Source organism: Podarcis raffonei, chromosome 1 (genome assembly GCF_027172205.1).
Source record: "Podarcis raffonei isolate rPodRaf1 chromosome 1, rPodRaf1.pri, whole genome shotgun sequence".
Classification (NCBI taxonomy): domain Eukaryota; kingdom Metazoa; phylum Chordata; class Lepidosauria; order Squamata; family Lacertidae; genus Podarcis; species Podarcis raffonei.
The window spans coordinates 96,656,661-96,672,709 of NC_070602.1; the positions used below are offsets into that span (position 1 = coordinate 96,656,661).

The 16,049-nt window shown below is 41.1% G+C and overlaps 1 protein-coding gene across 5 annotated transcripts in view; it reads right to left on the reverse strand.

The window, feature by feature from the left end:
• The window catches only part of ZRANB3 (zinc finger RANBP2-type containing 3), a 40,902-nt gene that overhangs the window by 24,182 nt on the left and 671 nt on the right, over positions 1 to 16,049 (reverse strand). Inside the window, exons 1-5 of one of the 5 annotated variants that reach the window (XM_053405542.1) lie at positions 14,666 to 14,794; positions 11,067 to 11,228; positions 4,978 to 4,996; positions 1,806 to 1,984; positions 787 to 1,018 (exon numbers count right to left, since the gene is read on the reverse strand). In XM_053405542.1, coding sequence (XP_053261517.1) covers positions 787 to 1,018; positions 1,806 to 1,984; positions 4,978 to 4,996; positions 11,067 to 11,221 — 585 coding nt within the window. In that variant the 5' untranslated portion in view covers positions 11,222 to 11,228; positions 14,666 to 14,794. Of the gene's footprint in view, positions 1 to 786; positions 1,019 to 1,805; positions 1,985 to 4,977; positions 4,997 to 11,066; positions 11,229 to 14,357; positions 14,802 to 16,049 lie in introns of those variants that run through there. The other 4 variants (XM_053405552.1, XM_053405532.1, XM_053405569.1 and 1 more) reach the window with 4 other exon arrangements.

A 16,049-nucleotide genomic window follows, 5' to 3' on the forward strand; every position in this document is an offset into this window, starting at 1 on the left:
CTGACATCACCAGCACAAAATTAGATGCCTTGCCCTGGCTACAGCTGCATAGTCTAGGAATTGCCTAACAGCTTATACCAAATGGTTGTACTTTTTCAAATTCAATAAAATGGCGTCTTGTTTTATCACCTTACTGCTTATGTGGTCTTAAATGCTTTCTACCACAGCAATATCCCACCATTTCTCTACTGAGAGGGTATTATGCTCATCTACTCCAGCCCCTGTCATACCCATAGTTCCAAAAATGTGCTCTGCATAAATCCTTATGGTAAGCAGTACAAAAAATGTATTAAACTATAGAATAATCTGAATTACACTGTACAATATAAAGGAAGAAACTATGTATATTTTATTTGTATTTATAATGCATATTTTATACTATTTTGTAAACTGCTTAGAGGTTTTGATGATTAAGTGCTCTCTCTCTCTAGATATATAATGTTAAATAAAATAAATAAAATTATTTCACTTTTATGCCCAGTTCAGATGTCATAGCAAGTCAGGAATGTGCTTTGGATGCCTTCCTTTTTCCCCAATTTCTTGTCCCCTCTGCCTGGTTTGGTTTGTGGCCCGTACAGTTTGCCGAGTCATCCTAATCAGACTAACTACGGATGCTGCAAACCATATAATTGGAAAGCAGACACCATGGCAACTTAGGGTTACCATAAAGTGAGATAAGGAACCCAGTATGAGGGGAAGAGACACACGCTCAAAGTATATTCCCAGTGGCCTAGCATGGCTTGGCTGTGATATGTGAACCAGGCATCACATAGTGATATTCAGAACCTCTTCAGGTCTTCCCAACGCAGGAGTTCCAGTGAGGAGAATGGCCCGAGTGGCGTTCTGTACAATAGGTAACAAAATGTTGCTACGAGATGCATTTCTGGATTTCATGTAGTGTGATTCATCAACTACCACCACTTTGAAATTCTGTTTGTACAGAGCTTCTGTTAAAGTCTTTGCATCTGAAGTTAGCAAGCCATAACCCAGAACAGTGACTTTGCTCGTAGGTATTCTCCTAGGAAAAAGGAGAGAGCAAAACATACATTCATCAAGTTATAAATGGGTTGCTGTAAGGGTAAATGGGAACCTAGCTAAATTCTGTTAATTTATATTTATCTAGTTTATGTTTACTCTGCTGGATACAGCACAGAAGTTTTAGGTTGCCAAAAGAAGACTGGCAAAATATGCAATAGAATTTAATACAGCTCTTGTTTTGTACTTCAATTAACCCCGACGTGTTTTGCATTCAAAAGTGTTTGAGCTTTTGAAAGTATTTTATTTATAATAATTAATACAGAAAAAGAAACATCAGAGAAAGTTGAGATACTTCACTCATAATATAGAGGATAATAGTAGATACCGAACCAAAAGCTGTCACAAATAAAGGAAGTAAAGCAGTGCTTATGGATATTCAAACACACAGAAGTTGTGTTCACACATCACACAATGACTAGTTTAACAAGGCAGCTTCAGAATGCATGGTTTGAAGTTGATTTGCTTTGAAACTAAACCACAATGCCTGGTGTGTGAGCAACAAGCCAAGATTCAGTGGAAGCAAAACAAAAGGCTGCTAAAGTTCTCCTTCCAAGTATGCCAGAAATGGGCAGGAGGGCTTGCTCAGGTTCATTACAGCTTCTGCATGTTGGACTAAATCATGGCTTGGTGAGATGTCCAAACCAGACCAGCACGCTCTTAACAATGGAAGTAGATTTGTAAGTACAGTAAAAAGACCACACCATTTTAAGTGCTTCAGAGCTACTGTTTGGATGGCAAAGCAATGCAACTGATAGCATGCCACTTACCAGGTGTCAGTTTTATTCTGAATAATGACGATATCCTCTGGAGAAAGTTCTGGGATCCATTTCTCCATCTCATCAACCCAAGGGTACCTCAGAGAGGAGGGTACCACTATTAACAGAGGCCATTCATTTTTGTAGTAGTAAGTTATAGCTATTGCTTGAATCGTCTTCCCCAAGCCCATCTAAGTCACAACAAATTGAAATAAAAGGAAGAAAAGCTTAATTGTATGAAAGCAGGGAACATCCTTATCAGTGGTTTACCTAGAAAAAGTCCTACCAGCTGTTTACACTTTTCATTTGCAGATGGCAGCCACCTTAGAACCTCCAAAATGTATTATTCAACTTAAGTGCATTTTGAGGAGTCTAAGATAATCACTTCCAACACCTGCTCAGTTAAGGACATTAGAAGGAGATGGGTAGACATAAAGCCCCCATACTCACATATCCACAGATATATAAACCTACAAAATATACCTCATTCTTCCTCGCAAAACACATAAAACACCCCCCCTCCAATACTCATATACTCCTTATTTTTTCATGGATCAGGAAGAACTAAAACACATCGTTTTGAATTCACACAATTTTTTACATTGAACCCACAGAATAATTATGGTCCCTTGGATGTGGAAATAAAATTCTTATTCCCATACCAGCTTGCTTATGTCTTAAGATCTTCTGCCCTAAGATCTGCAGACACACTCTTTAGTAAAGGAAAACATGTTTCCACAAAGGAGAGGGCCTTTTCTGTGGTGGCACCCTGCCTTTAGCATGCCAAGAGAAAGGGCCATGTCACAGAGGTAGAGCATCTGCTTTGCATTCAGAAGGTTGCAGTTTCAATCCCTGGCATCTTCAGTTAGGACTGGGGTGTCCCATGCCAGAAACCCTGGAGAGCAGCTATCAGTTAGTATATAGACAATACTGAACTAAATGGACCATTGGTCTGACTTGGTATAAGGCAGTTTCTCATGCTACTTTCCTGAGGAAACATACCAGGTGAGGCCAACATAAGCTTTCCTGTCAGGTTATGACTTCCCAGATTGCCCAGGTATTTTAGATCACAGATGATTTTGTTTGCCCTACTCTGCTTTTTAGATTTTGCAGCATTAGCTCTTGTCTTTTTAAAAAAAACTTTGTTTTAAAACTGTACAGTAATACCTTGGAAGTCGAACAGAATCCGTTCCGGAATTCCGTTCGACACCCGAAACGTTCAAATTCCAAAATGTTTGACTTCCAAAGCATGGCTTCTGATTGGTTGCAGGAAGCTCCTGTAGCCAATTGAAAGCCATGGAAGCCCCGTCAGACATTTGGCTTCCGAAAAATGTTCAAAAACTGGAACACTTACTTCCGGTTTTGGTTTGTTCGGGAGCCAAAATGTTAGACTCCCAAGGCGTTTGGGAGCCAAGGTACAACTGTATCTATATTTGTTGCATATGAACTAGTTTTTATTCACGTTTGTACGATGAAGGGCAGTTAAGAAGTACTTTAAATAAATAAATCTCTCCTGATTCTGTGGGCTGTCTACCCTTACCATCTAGGGAAATCTTAAGTGTACAAGCTAGTTAAAGTTAATCTGACTTCATCTTCATCTTATAAATTCCATCATTAAAAATTCTGTCTTTGAAATCCAAAGGACAATTTGAGTAAAGAGTTGCAGTTCTGGAATTCCTTCCACCAAATAGTAAATTGCATTATATTCGTATACAGATAATGTTTCAGCAGCAACCAGCACATTATCTTCGGGTTCCACTCAACACTTGTTTATGTGAATTTATCATCATTTCTTCATAACACATACAAGAATAAACTTGTACAGTGGTGCCTCGCAAGACGAAAAGAATCCGTTCTGCGAGTCTCTTCGTCTAGCGGTTTTTTCGTCTTGCGAAGCAAGCCCATTGACGGATTAGCGGTATTAGTGGCTTTTAGCGGCTTATCGGATAAGCGGCTTAGCGGCTTAGAAAAAGGGGGGGAAAGGGAAAAAAACCCGCAGGAACTCGCAAGACATTTTCATCTTGTGAAGCAAGCCCATAGGAAATTCGTTTTGCGAAGCACCTCCAAAACGGAAAACTCTTTCGTCTAGCGAGTTTTCCGTCTTGCGAGGCATTCGTCTTGCGGGGCACCACTGTACGTTTTGAGTATTAATATACTGAAGATAGCCCAATTCTATGTCTGTTTCCATTGTGTCCAGGTAAGTATGCAGAAGATTGCAGCCTGCCTTACAAATATAACCCACTGACTTTAAGGAAACTTACTTTCCTGAAATGTGCTTACGACTGTAGTCTTAAATAGCTACCCTTTGTTATGTTGCTTCTTCACACTGAGACACTTGCTTCTCTCAAATTAAAAAGTAACGTAATCGTGAAGGTGGTAATTGACTGAAAATGAATAAATTCATGAGCATTTCGCCATTCAGTTGGAGTTTTCAATTAAAGGGGCAGTTACCTTGAACTAACAACGAACACCGGTAATTAAAATCAGGAGATAAGGTTATTGTTTGTCCCAACTCAGTTCTAAAGTTACTTACTAAGAAATCTTTCTTTCACACATACACACAGTTTGAAGAACGATAATGCTAGCATTATGGCTATTTAGATAGCATGGCATAGGCTAAGATTTGGAGTTCCCTTTCGTAAGGCTGCCCAGTTCACCTCTCCCATTATAGCTGATGCCCTCACACTCCATTCCTGGCCGTTACAGGCACTTTCCCAAGGACTGGGGGTGGGGGCAAAAGGATGGAGTGAGTGGTGAACAGGTCACATTGTGTAAGCAGTGTTTAGCTACACTTTTCTACATCTAACTCGCTGAAAAATATTCGCTGAATATCAAATTCACTTCTCAGCAAAACTGAGAGGCACTTCAGTCTATGAAAACATATTACTTGAGGTTGACTTCATTATTCCACATTTTCAATAAGTTGATTAGTAAGTCCCATTTTGATTGTCACTACTTTAAAGTTTACATTTGCACCAAGTTATCTGTATGGGGAAATTATCCTTTTAATTAATTTTTTAAGTACACATTATTTTATTATTTACGAATTGCTCCCCATGAATCATTTCAAAGAGATTTACAAATATCTAAATAGGTTATAGAAAAAAGATATGCACAGTTGCGCACTAGTTTAATCCAAAGTAAGCAGTTACAGAATAGACTGAATGGCTAAAGAGCCACTTACCTCATCTGCAATCATACACCTAGAGGTGAAAATAAAAAAAAAAATTAGAAGGTAACCCAGAACTTTAACTGAATAAAGCATGCATTCTATACAGTTTGCTAACACATATTTGTTTTCCAAGATATAAAACTCCAACAATTTCTCTTCAACACTGTTTAATGCTAATATTGACCAGGATCTGAGTAATGCAAGTAATTCCATGGGCTTTAAACTCTTGAACAGCAAATAGGTCCCAGCCATAACTATGCTGCAGGGAAAACCACCTGGTCTTTTCCGATATGGCAAGGGGGCCTGTTGGGAGAAAAGAATGGGGAAAGTCTCACTAATGCTGCTTTGTAAAACTGTTGGGCCAAGAAAACGCAGACTGCTTTGAGAGAATACAAGGCGTAAACTTTGCCTGTGGGAATGATGCATTTATTTCCTAGCTTGCGGACAATAATGCTTTTCTTCAAGGTGGTTTGGGAAGTGCAAATTTAACTTTAGTCTGAGATACCATGAAATTGAGGTGGCGTATGCTCACTCTTTGCATGAAAATCCAGAGAGTGGTACAGGGTGATTATCCATCACTTAAAAAACAACCACCAAGACTTCTGTTATGGGTCCTTCAACTTTGCTCTGTGCAACATGCATGAGGCTACTAGATATTACTGGGCAGAAATTTGGAGAGAAGTGTCGGAATTGGTTTGTTGATAACAAACCCTTTACCTTTACCTTTTTGTCAGATCAGACAGCTGGGGTGCTTAAGAGTTGTGCAGCTGTTGTGATGTAAAGGTATTTAAATAAACTCCACAAATGATACATGTACCAAGGATTCACATAACAACCACTTATTCACATCGCTGCATTATTCCAATGCGCTGCATGTGAGTTTGCCCTCGAACATGGTTTGGAAACTACAGCAAATCCAGGATAAGTCTGCTAGCTAGTTCACTGCAACTGGATGATTTTAACACAGTATGCCACTGTTTCATGATCTGTGCTGGCTGCTTGCTTGTTTCCAGGCCCAACAGAAATGCTGGTTTTGACATTTAAAGCCTTGTACTAGGTTACCTCACAGTCCCCCTCCTTTGATATCTAACCACCTGGAGCCTGAAAACATCTTCAAATGCCCTTTTCTGAGTGCCGCTGCCATTTGAGGCATATCAGTTGGCTTCTAGGGAGAGGTGGTAGCACCCTGGTTGTGGAATTCTACCTCCAGAGAAGCTTGCCCAGCTGCTTCTTTGTGGTGTCTGTGACCTTTCGAAATCTCTTCTTTTTTAAAATCTATTACATTCTGTTTAAATATGAAATTTTATTTATTTGTGGATGGTTGAAATATTTTAATTTTTTCCCCGGTACTTTAAGGTGCCCAGAGAGCGGTGCTATTGTTGTTAATAAATGTTGTTAATAAAGTAATAAACTGAAACGTTTACATCCCATCTTTTTGTAGAAAATACAGTGGTACCTCGGGTTGAGTACTTAATTCGTTCCGGAGGTCTGTTCTTAGCCTGAAACTGTTCTTAACCTGAAGCACCACTTTAGCTAATGGGGCCTCCTGCTACTGCCGCGCCGCTGGAGCATTATTTCTGTTCTCATCCTGAAGCAAAGTTCTTAACCCAAGGTACTATTTCTGGGTTAGCGAAGTCTGTAACCTGAAGCGTATGTAACCTGAGGTACCACTGTAGTCAACATGGCTTACAACAGCGTAAAGCATAGAAAACCAGCAGCAATTTAACAAAAAATAATCACAGCTTCCAAACACCCACCTACACCTCTTTAGGGTTTCTAAAAAGAACCTAAACACTGAGGTTTCAGTCAGGCTCCAGAAAACCAGCAGGGAGGTAGATCTGCTTATAAGTACAATAACATATTTAGCCCATTAGATACTGCTTTTAAAAAGCAGGTGTCCCCGTGCCGTGATAGTGACATCTAAAAAGAAAACTACCACATTCTTTATAGAGAAACATCTAATTATCACATACTTGATAGTATCATGTCTACTGTGGGCAGAATGAAGCGATTACGTAGGCCACAAAAAGAAATCTCCCTATGGTTAAGATACAGCAATTCAAAATCATATTCCTTATCCTAATAAGAAAACCCAGAGTCACGCACCCCAAGCCCTGTTAGTTATATGCTTTTCCTCACTGCTTCCTGAGTTAATGAAATTAAGAGCACGCTGCCTACGCCAACAGAATGGTTATGTACTTCCGAAGCAATCTTCAGATAAAAAATTTGAGGCACAAATCTGATTTCTGTCACATATTTTGACTGCAGCGAGCAGGACAACTTGTTCTTTGAAGTTCAATTAGTCATTTCCTTTTAACTGGTAGTTACCCAATTGAGACTAGATCATTCACATACCATCTGCTCACGACAGCTATATGACAGCTATATCCAAGAACGCTAATTTGAGGGGGATAACTCATTCCATTCCATTTCAGGCTCTAAACTCAGCTCACAAGGACAAAATATGTCATAAAGAGAGTAAGAATAATACTCGGTGTCCTAGATTCTTCCCCTCTTGAATGCAACTGCTAAGAGAACACCATGGCCAATAGTTTACCTGGAGACTAAGTAATAAAAATAAAACGCCCTAGATGCTATCCTGATCCCAAGTTGATTCCACCCATAAGTGTAAAAATATACGAACACCTCTTGTAACCTAACAGCAGTCAATTAGATACTTGTCCTTTCTGAACTCCAAGGTAAAGGCAGGGAAAGCAATTGTTCCCCCATCCCACACTAAAATAATATATGTTATTTTAGTTTACAGTAAGCTATCTAAAATAGAAAGGTTATAAATCCCCACTCAGTCATGAAGCTCACAAAATGATTTGAGCTCAGCCTAACCCAATGATGAGGAAGCTTTGGCCCTCCACATGTCATTGGACTACAACTCCCATCCCCCCTGATCATTGGCCATGCTGGCTGTGGCAGATGGGAATTTGAGTCCAGCAACATCTGGAGAGCCATAGGCTCCCCATCCCACAGGGTTTCATAGTGAATGGGCAGGATAGGAATGTTACTACTACTACTATGCTTTGAAAAATAAAATAAAGGAAATTATGCTACTGTGAAAAGTCATTTAATTTTAATATTTTATTTTAATATTTATTCAATATCATTTTAACTATTTACCACCATTTTCTTTCCATCTCTCATCTTGATTAAAATGTAAGCCTAAGGGCAAGCTAGTGAATTTTAGTTTGCTTTATATATAGTGCCTAGTTGATTTAGGCGCTTTGAAACAAGTAATACTGTACAGTATAAGCAGTTGTAAAATAAGACCAAAGGCAGAGAGGGGCACACAAACATCTCCTTGGAGGTGAAAGATGCTTTAGTCCAGAAATAGACTGAAAGTGCACCTACAATATGGCAGAACTACTCATCTGTGGCACTGACACTATCAGCATTGCAATGAGTAAAAGGAAACACAGGAAATGTAGTAAGAAAGTTTGGGTGTTGAGACTTTCAAGGGGAAACCCTGGTTCAAGACTCCACTTGGCCACAAAGCTGAGCGGTGACAGGAAAGGCACTGGATAGACTGTAGAGCTGTGTGTGCATAATGAGGTTGGCAGAATCTTATTTCCCCACAGCAGCCCCCCAACAGCCTATCCAAACTGATACGCAATTGTTCAGGGTGGCTAAAACCAGGACTGCAAAGAGCTCCAGAAGGATCTCTCCAAACTGAGTGAATGGGCAGTAAAATGGGAAGCGCAATTCAAAATAAACAAGTGTAAACTGATGCAGGTTGGACAAAAACTCCTAATTTCACAAATATGCTCATGGGTGGCCGACCAGGAACGAGACTTTGGGGTTGAAGTGGACAGCTTGATAAAGATGTCAACCCAGTGGCTGGCAGCTGTGAAAAATGCAAATCCCATGGTAGGGATCATTAAGAAAAGAAGTGAAAATAAAACTGCTGATATAATGCCATTATAACAAACCTACAGAGTGGCTGCAGTTGGGACAGTGAACAGTTTGGGTTGCCTCCTCTCAAAAAGAGTTTTGTAGGGTTGAAAAGGATTCAGGAAAAGGGCAACCAAAATGATAAAGGGAATGAAGCACCTGCCCTATGAAGGAAAGGTTACAAGATTTGGGGCTTTTTGGTTTAGGGAAAACCTAAGAGGTAACATGAAATTATGCACAGTATTGAGAAAGAGGGCAGAGAATACAGTAGTTTTTCTCCCTCTCTATAACACTAGAACTCACAGACATCCGATGCAGCTGAATGCTGGAAGATTCAGGACAAGCGAAATAAAGTACCGTATTTTTCACTCTATAAGACGCACCAGACCACAAGACGCACCTAGTTTTTGGAGGAGGAAAACAAGAAAAAAAAAATACTCTGAATATCAGAAGCCAGAACAGCAAGAGGGGTCACTGTGCAGTGAAAGCAGCAATCCCTCTTGCTGTTCTGGCTTCTGGGATAGCTGCGCAGCCTGCATTCACTCCATAAGACGCACACACATTTCCCCTTACTTTTTAGGAGGGAAAAAGTGAGTCTTATAGAGCAAAAAATACGGTAAATTGTCATGAAGTGAGTAATTTAACTATGGCTTTTGCTCACATGAGAGGCAGTGAATGGCTTTGAAAGAGGATTAGATACATCCATGGAAGATAAAGGTATCAACAGCTAATAACTCTAATGCCTATGTTCTAGCTCCACATACTTCTGAATACCAGTTGCTGGAAACCACAGGGGGAGAAAGTGTTGCTGCACTCTGGTCCTGCTCGTGGGCTTCCCATAGGCATGTGGTTGGCAACTGTAAGAACAGGATGCTAGACTACATGGGCACCTGGTCTGATCTAGCAGGCTTTTCTTATGTTTTCGAAAAACAAAAGGATAAATAACAAAAGCAAACTGGCTTTAGTACCAAAGAGTCCCCTGCTTCCTTTTATGAACAGGACTCACACTTCCTAACAGAACAGACTGTATTGAGGAAGAGTGCTGTTTCCCCTCAGTTTGGAGTTCCAGATTTTCACCCACTCATGTGAATCAGTTTTATGTAACACTCTAGCATATAATTTGCATCCTACTCACAAGCCAAGACTTTAGCATTAACATCTCTCTCATATAGGGGTTATTTAAGGAATGTGCGCCTGGTGCGTTTAAAAAAATGTGTATATCATTAAACACAACTGTGCGGTCCTGTATCTGTAACAAAGATGACTTGTCTTGCAAGAATTAGAGCCTCAGATGACTTGTGCATGGAATGTTAAGTTAAAATGGTCCCAATGAGTGGCATCACGTTGACAATTATGTGAAGTACTTTTCCATTCACAGAAAGACTGTGTCAAACTTCCATCAGGAGGCAAAAGTGTTGAATGGTAAAAAAGACTATTGAGCCTTTAGAGCAGCCTTTCTCAATCTTGGGTCCTCCGATGTTGTTGGACTACAACTCCCACCCTCCGTAGCTAGGAGGACCAGTGGTCAGGGATGATGGGAGTTGTAGTCCAGCTCAAGCCAATTCTAAACAAAACACTAACCCTTACATGTTAACCAGTGAAAAGCAAATTAACTTATAGCTGGGGGGAAATGCCAGCCAACTGATAATCAAGTGGCCAAACATTTCCTAGACAGCACATTTCAAGCTGCAAGCACGTGTGTAGGGGGTGGGTGCATGCTGGAAAACCCTTTAACAGAAGACAGGTGCATTTGGGGAAGAGGCCAAGGGGCAGCTTCTCTCTGACATTCCAGGTGGCTATGTTCAAGGGTAGTCTGTAACATGTACAAAGCAATTTAACTAGATTGATGATTGTCTTGAATAGTCATTATGTTACCTTTTTCTACTCTTCATCCTATAGATAAAAAATTCATTTTACATTTGCTTATAAATGCAATTGGCACCCAGTCATAAAGATTTGTGTTGTCCCAATTCCCTGCACCTCCTGATTCTTTTTCCTCCCCTACATGCACAAGTAATTCCTATTCTAAATACTTGAAGAATACTATAAGCTTTTGGGTTCAGCTTCAACTACTTAATGATTCAGGTCTAGAAATTCAGTATAACATTCAGAAAATATATTGGAGCCATTGTAACTACTTGGATTAGTTTCCCCACTCCTAAAAGGGACTGACAGATCCATGTTTAAGATAGTTTTACCTGCCACCTCTTTCCAATGCAAACACAATTCCTTTCTTCTGAAATGAAAGCAGTTTGTCTTTTAAGTTTTCAGGAAGGTAAGACAGTCTTTCACTGACATCGGAAGTTGAACCAGAAGTTTTACGTGTACAAGTCTCTTGGATGACCCCTGCCATGTTCCACCTGACAAAAAATAAAAGATCTGATTTCAAAATGCCACACTCAGTATTCTCCAGCACTTATCAAAATAGGTCATATTTGAACACATTTACTTCATAAATAGTATCAAAATGGATATGGTTGCAGTTCAAGGACTCTGGTTTATAAGCTGTTTTATTAAAACATTGTTAAATGTGTACGTGGGTTTATTTGTACACATAAGCATGTTAAATTGATCACTGGAGTACTTTGAATTCAACTTAAAAGTGCAGTTCGGGTGATAGGAGAGTCCTATGCCCTTTGTGTATAGTTGGCACACAAAGTGCTGGGAAACTTAATAACGTTAATGAAATTTCAGAGAGCACAGTAGACAAAATTCCCCTTTTGAGGCATCACTGCACAAGTGCGTCACTGAATACAACTCAATAATAATATTTTTTTAACGACACTGGAATGATTATGTGATTTTAACTTAGGCTAAAGTGGTTTTTATCCTCAGAAGAGCCTTCTCCTCCACCCTCTTTCTGTATCGCTCACTGACTGGAAGGTGGCAAGCCTAGAACACAAGTGGAAAAGCCACAGCAGCCTCCTCTACAGGAAGGCAGGTCCTTTGCACCTGGAGTAACTGAGTGATCCAGCCACACCTAATGCAGTGGTTTACCTGCCCTCAGCAAAGGCTGATTAGGAAAAAAACAAGGCCAGGAAAAAACCAAATCATGCAAAGTTAAAGAAGGCACACTCCATCAATAGCCATTTTGGATGGGTATTAATCCCCACTCTCACTGTACAACAGCAATCCTGTCACACGCAGATTTTACTACAATCAAGTGGGGTATAATTTTGGTTAAATAAATTGTTAAAGAAGACTGGGCATTATTGTCTTAGCTGTTACAGGGCACTGGAAGTAGCACAAAAGAACCAGAATCACAACTGAAGTACAACTACGAACTATATTACAGTAGCCTGGATCATTGACTTTTATCACCTATAATAATTAATCTTCTTACATGCAATTGTGCTGTGTCCTATTGAATAGCTGCATTTATGGGATGAAGTGACACCCTCTAGGTACTAGAATCTTTAGGAAAAAACCCTCAGGACGGGTAGCAATATTGCTTCACTTCCAATATAACAATGAATGCTCACTGTGCAGTTGATGCACAGAAATGCTATATTGGGTTGGTAAGGGTAAAAGTAGGGTAAAGGACCCCTTGACGGTTAAGCCCAGTCAAAGGCGACTATGGGATGCAGTGCTCATCTCGCTTTTTAGGCCGAAGGAGTTGGCATTTGTCCACAGGCAGCTTTCCAGGTCCTGAGGCCAGCATGACTAAACTGCTTCTAGCACAATGGGACACTGTGATGGAAGCCAGAGCGCACAGAAACACCATTTACCTTCCTGCCGCAGTGGTACCTATTTATCTACTTGCACTGCTATGTTTTTGAACTGCTAGGTTGGCAGAAGCTGGAACAGAACAACAGGAGCTCATCCTGGCACATGGGTTCGAACCACCAACCTTCCAATCAGCAAGCCCAGGAGGTTCAGTGATTTAGACTACAGTGCCACCCGTGCTTGTAACATCACATGGATGGTCTGTGACAGGATCTGAATTTCTTGCTGAGTTCATTTTACAGATTCAGCTCTAGACATGATCATTGTTGTTGTTGTTGTTTAGTCGTGTCCGACTCTTTGTGACCCCATGGACCAGAGCACGCCAGGCAATCTTGTCTTCCACTGCCTCCCGCAGACATGATCATAGCCAGGTTTTATTTTGGGGGGCAGCAGGTTTTATGTTAGGGGGGCAGAATTGAGTTTTTTGTTGTGCAATTGGTCAGTTAAGTATTTTTATTGATTTGCTTGATTTAGGGGGGCAGATCTGCCCTCCTCCCCACACCCTGGCTATACCCATGACTCTAGAAAACTTAGGAACAGAAAAAGCTGTCTTATACAAAGTTAGATTACCGATTCATCTAGCTCAGTACTGTCAACACTGACTAACAGCAACTTTCCAGGGTTCCAGACTGGAGTTTTTCCAGTCAAATGGGCATTTCTATCCTTAAAAGGAAGCATTGGGAAGAGTAGTAGATGTGCGAGAAGAATTTGCAACATACCTTTGAAAGCCCAGTTAGTCACTGAGATATTAGGCAAATTTCAATAGTGACCATGGGCACTAACCTTTGCTGAAGACCACCAGTCTAATCGACTTCAGTTTCCCGAGTATAAAATGTGGAGGGAGAGGCCAGGTAAGCATATACCACCTGGAGCTTATTTGAGGAAAGGCCGGATGTAAATACAAAAAGGAACACCACTTTTATTGGGACACAAAGTAGTAAGCCCACTAAAACTCCTCTTCTGATTAAATGTTAAGCAAAGGAAACCCAGGAATGGTGGTGGTGGGGAGCGGGATAAAAGGATGTTGCTGAGCAAGATGAAAAAGCTGCATTTTATAGCAGCCTCAAAATGGAATGAATGAGGCATTACATAGATAGGCAGCACAAAAATATGTACGATTACTTGAAAGTAAGCCCCATTTTTGTTATGGTAAGTATGCAAAAGACTCCAGCCTTAACGGGGTTGGGTTACTGCTTGGTGCAAAAATCTCAAGCAGAACTGCTCTCTGTGGAAATAAAGAAGCCAGTGGTAATTTGGTAGTGTCTCCAACTCTAATCAAAACATGCACTGGGATCCCAAAAGGAAAAGACACAGAGAATAAATTTAGGTAGCGCTTCTTCATACCTATGGCCTTTATGGAAACCCAAGTCATTTTTGCACAGTCCCTAAAATAACTGAGACTACATAACCCGATGTTCACTTAAAGGTAAAGGTGAAGGGACCCCTGACCATTAGGTCCAGTTGCGGATGACTCTGGGGTTGCGGCGCTAATCTCGCTTTACTGGCCGAGGGAGCTGGTGTACAGCTTCTGGGTCATGTGGCCAGCATGACTAAGCCGCTTCTGGTGAACCAGAGCAACACACAGAAACACAGTTTATCTTCCCGCCAGAGTGGTACCTATTTATCTACTTGCACTTTGACGTGCTTTTGAACTGCTAGGTTGGCAGGAGATATTCACTTACCTGGGGGTAAATCCCACGGAACTAAATGGGGTTTGCTTCTGAACAGATATACATAAGAATACCCTCCACATTTCACCTTACCTAGTACCTCTGTCCTAAAGTGAATTGAAGGGGTGTCTGTGGATATATCTGCCTTTCTGCCACCCTTCAAACCACCTCAGTCTAGGACTTCAGGAATGCCATTCAGACGCGTCAAAAGATCGTTTACGCTGCATCAAGTAATCACTCTCGGGTGCAAGCAGAACTATGCAGTATTTTACTCCCACGTTTTTGACGGCCTCCTAGTCAATAGCTCTCACCAGTTTAAAGAAAATTGCACTGCCCCAACTACACGAAACTTGCTTATAAATTACTATTCCACTTCCTAGACCTCGAAGCGCCTTCCTCACCGAGACCCGCTCTTTCATCCGTGCAGCAATCGTAGCAGCAGCAACTCCTCCTCCTCCTCCTGCCGCAGCAGCCAAACAACTTTTTCGCGCTCAAACGCAGCGGAAATGACCTCAAACCGAGAGCGCGGTAGACTCAGAGATACTTCGTTAGCAAGTGCCTGTCTGCATGGATTCTTTTTTCTTTTTAAAAAAAGATTAAAATGGCGGGCCTCCCCTGCATTTGTGTTCATTCGCACACCCTAGCCCCATAATGGTCAAACAACGAGAATACGTACAAAGAAGCTCCCTTTCCCCTCTTCCAGGAAACAGGACAGCAATGAGCACAACTATCAATGCACCATTTTACAATGTAAGCCACATGGAACAAGGAGAAGCGATGAAAGATCACAAACAATTTGGGCGGCTGATTTACAAGTTCATGTGTAAGGGCGGCGGGTATAGGAAGCTGCAGAGACGAAACTGAATAGATAGGAAGGGTGATGGGTTATGAAGGAAGGAGCTTTTAGGCTGGGATGAAGCCCCATTGAACTTGGTTTTGTACTTATGCAGGTTAAAAAAGAATTTGCAGTCGCGCCTTAAAATAGTTATTCCCCGGATTAACTGCGCGTTAGAACCGCATGGCAATCTAACAACGCCTTTTAAAAGGTCACGGCAAAGATGTAAAGCACGTTTGGCCACCCTTTCAAGTACAAACTCGGGGTTACAAGGTGCGATTATAATCCTGGTTGGCGGTTGTTGCGATTAATAATAAAAGCCTCCGGGTCCTAACAGGTGGCCTGTAAAAAGCGATGGATATTTGTGGGCGCTTCCGACGTCGAGTTTGTAACGGAGATCCGCCGGGAGTAAGAATGACTGGGTCGATGACGGACGCATGATGTGAAACGCTGTGAAAACGTCAGGTTGATTTCAGCAGAATGAAGTAGATAAAACACATTTGCTTGGAAAAAAATTAGGAAAAAAGCACACACCCAGCAAACTTTTTTTGGCACCTTGAACAACAGATCTATCTGACGCATAAGCTTTCGTGGGCTAATAATAAGAAATAGCAAATATGTTTTGTACAGGGCATTCCTTTTAGTTTTTTGCTGTAACCGGCCAACATACCTGTGCCTCTAAGATTTAATAAAGAGCAGTTAAAAAAAAACACAAGATGCATTTGCATCGGAAGACAAGAACCTAGAACAGCGATAGGCGATAGGGTTGTTTGGGGTGGGGTGAGGAGAGGGAGCCGGTGTAGCTTTTTCGGGTTGCTAAGACAGGCAGGGCGATCCTGTGCCTACTTAGTAACAAGACCCACTGAATTCAGTAAGATCGCAGTAATGAAATATATAATGCAAGCAGGTTGCAAAGTGCCGCTGAGATTTTTGGCAGGCAGACAAGCGCG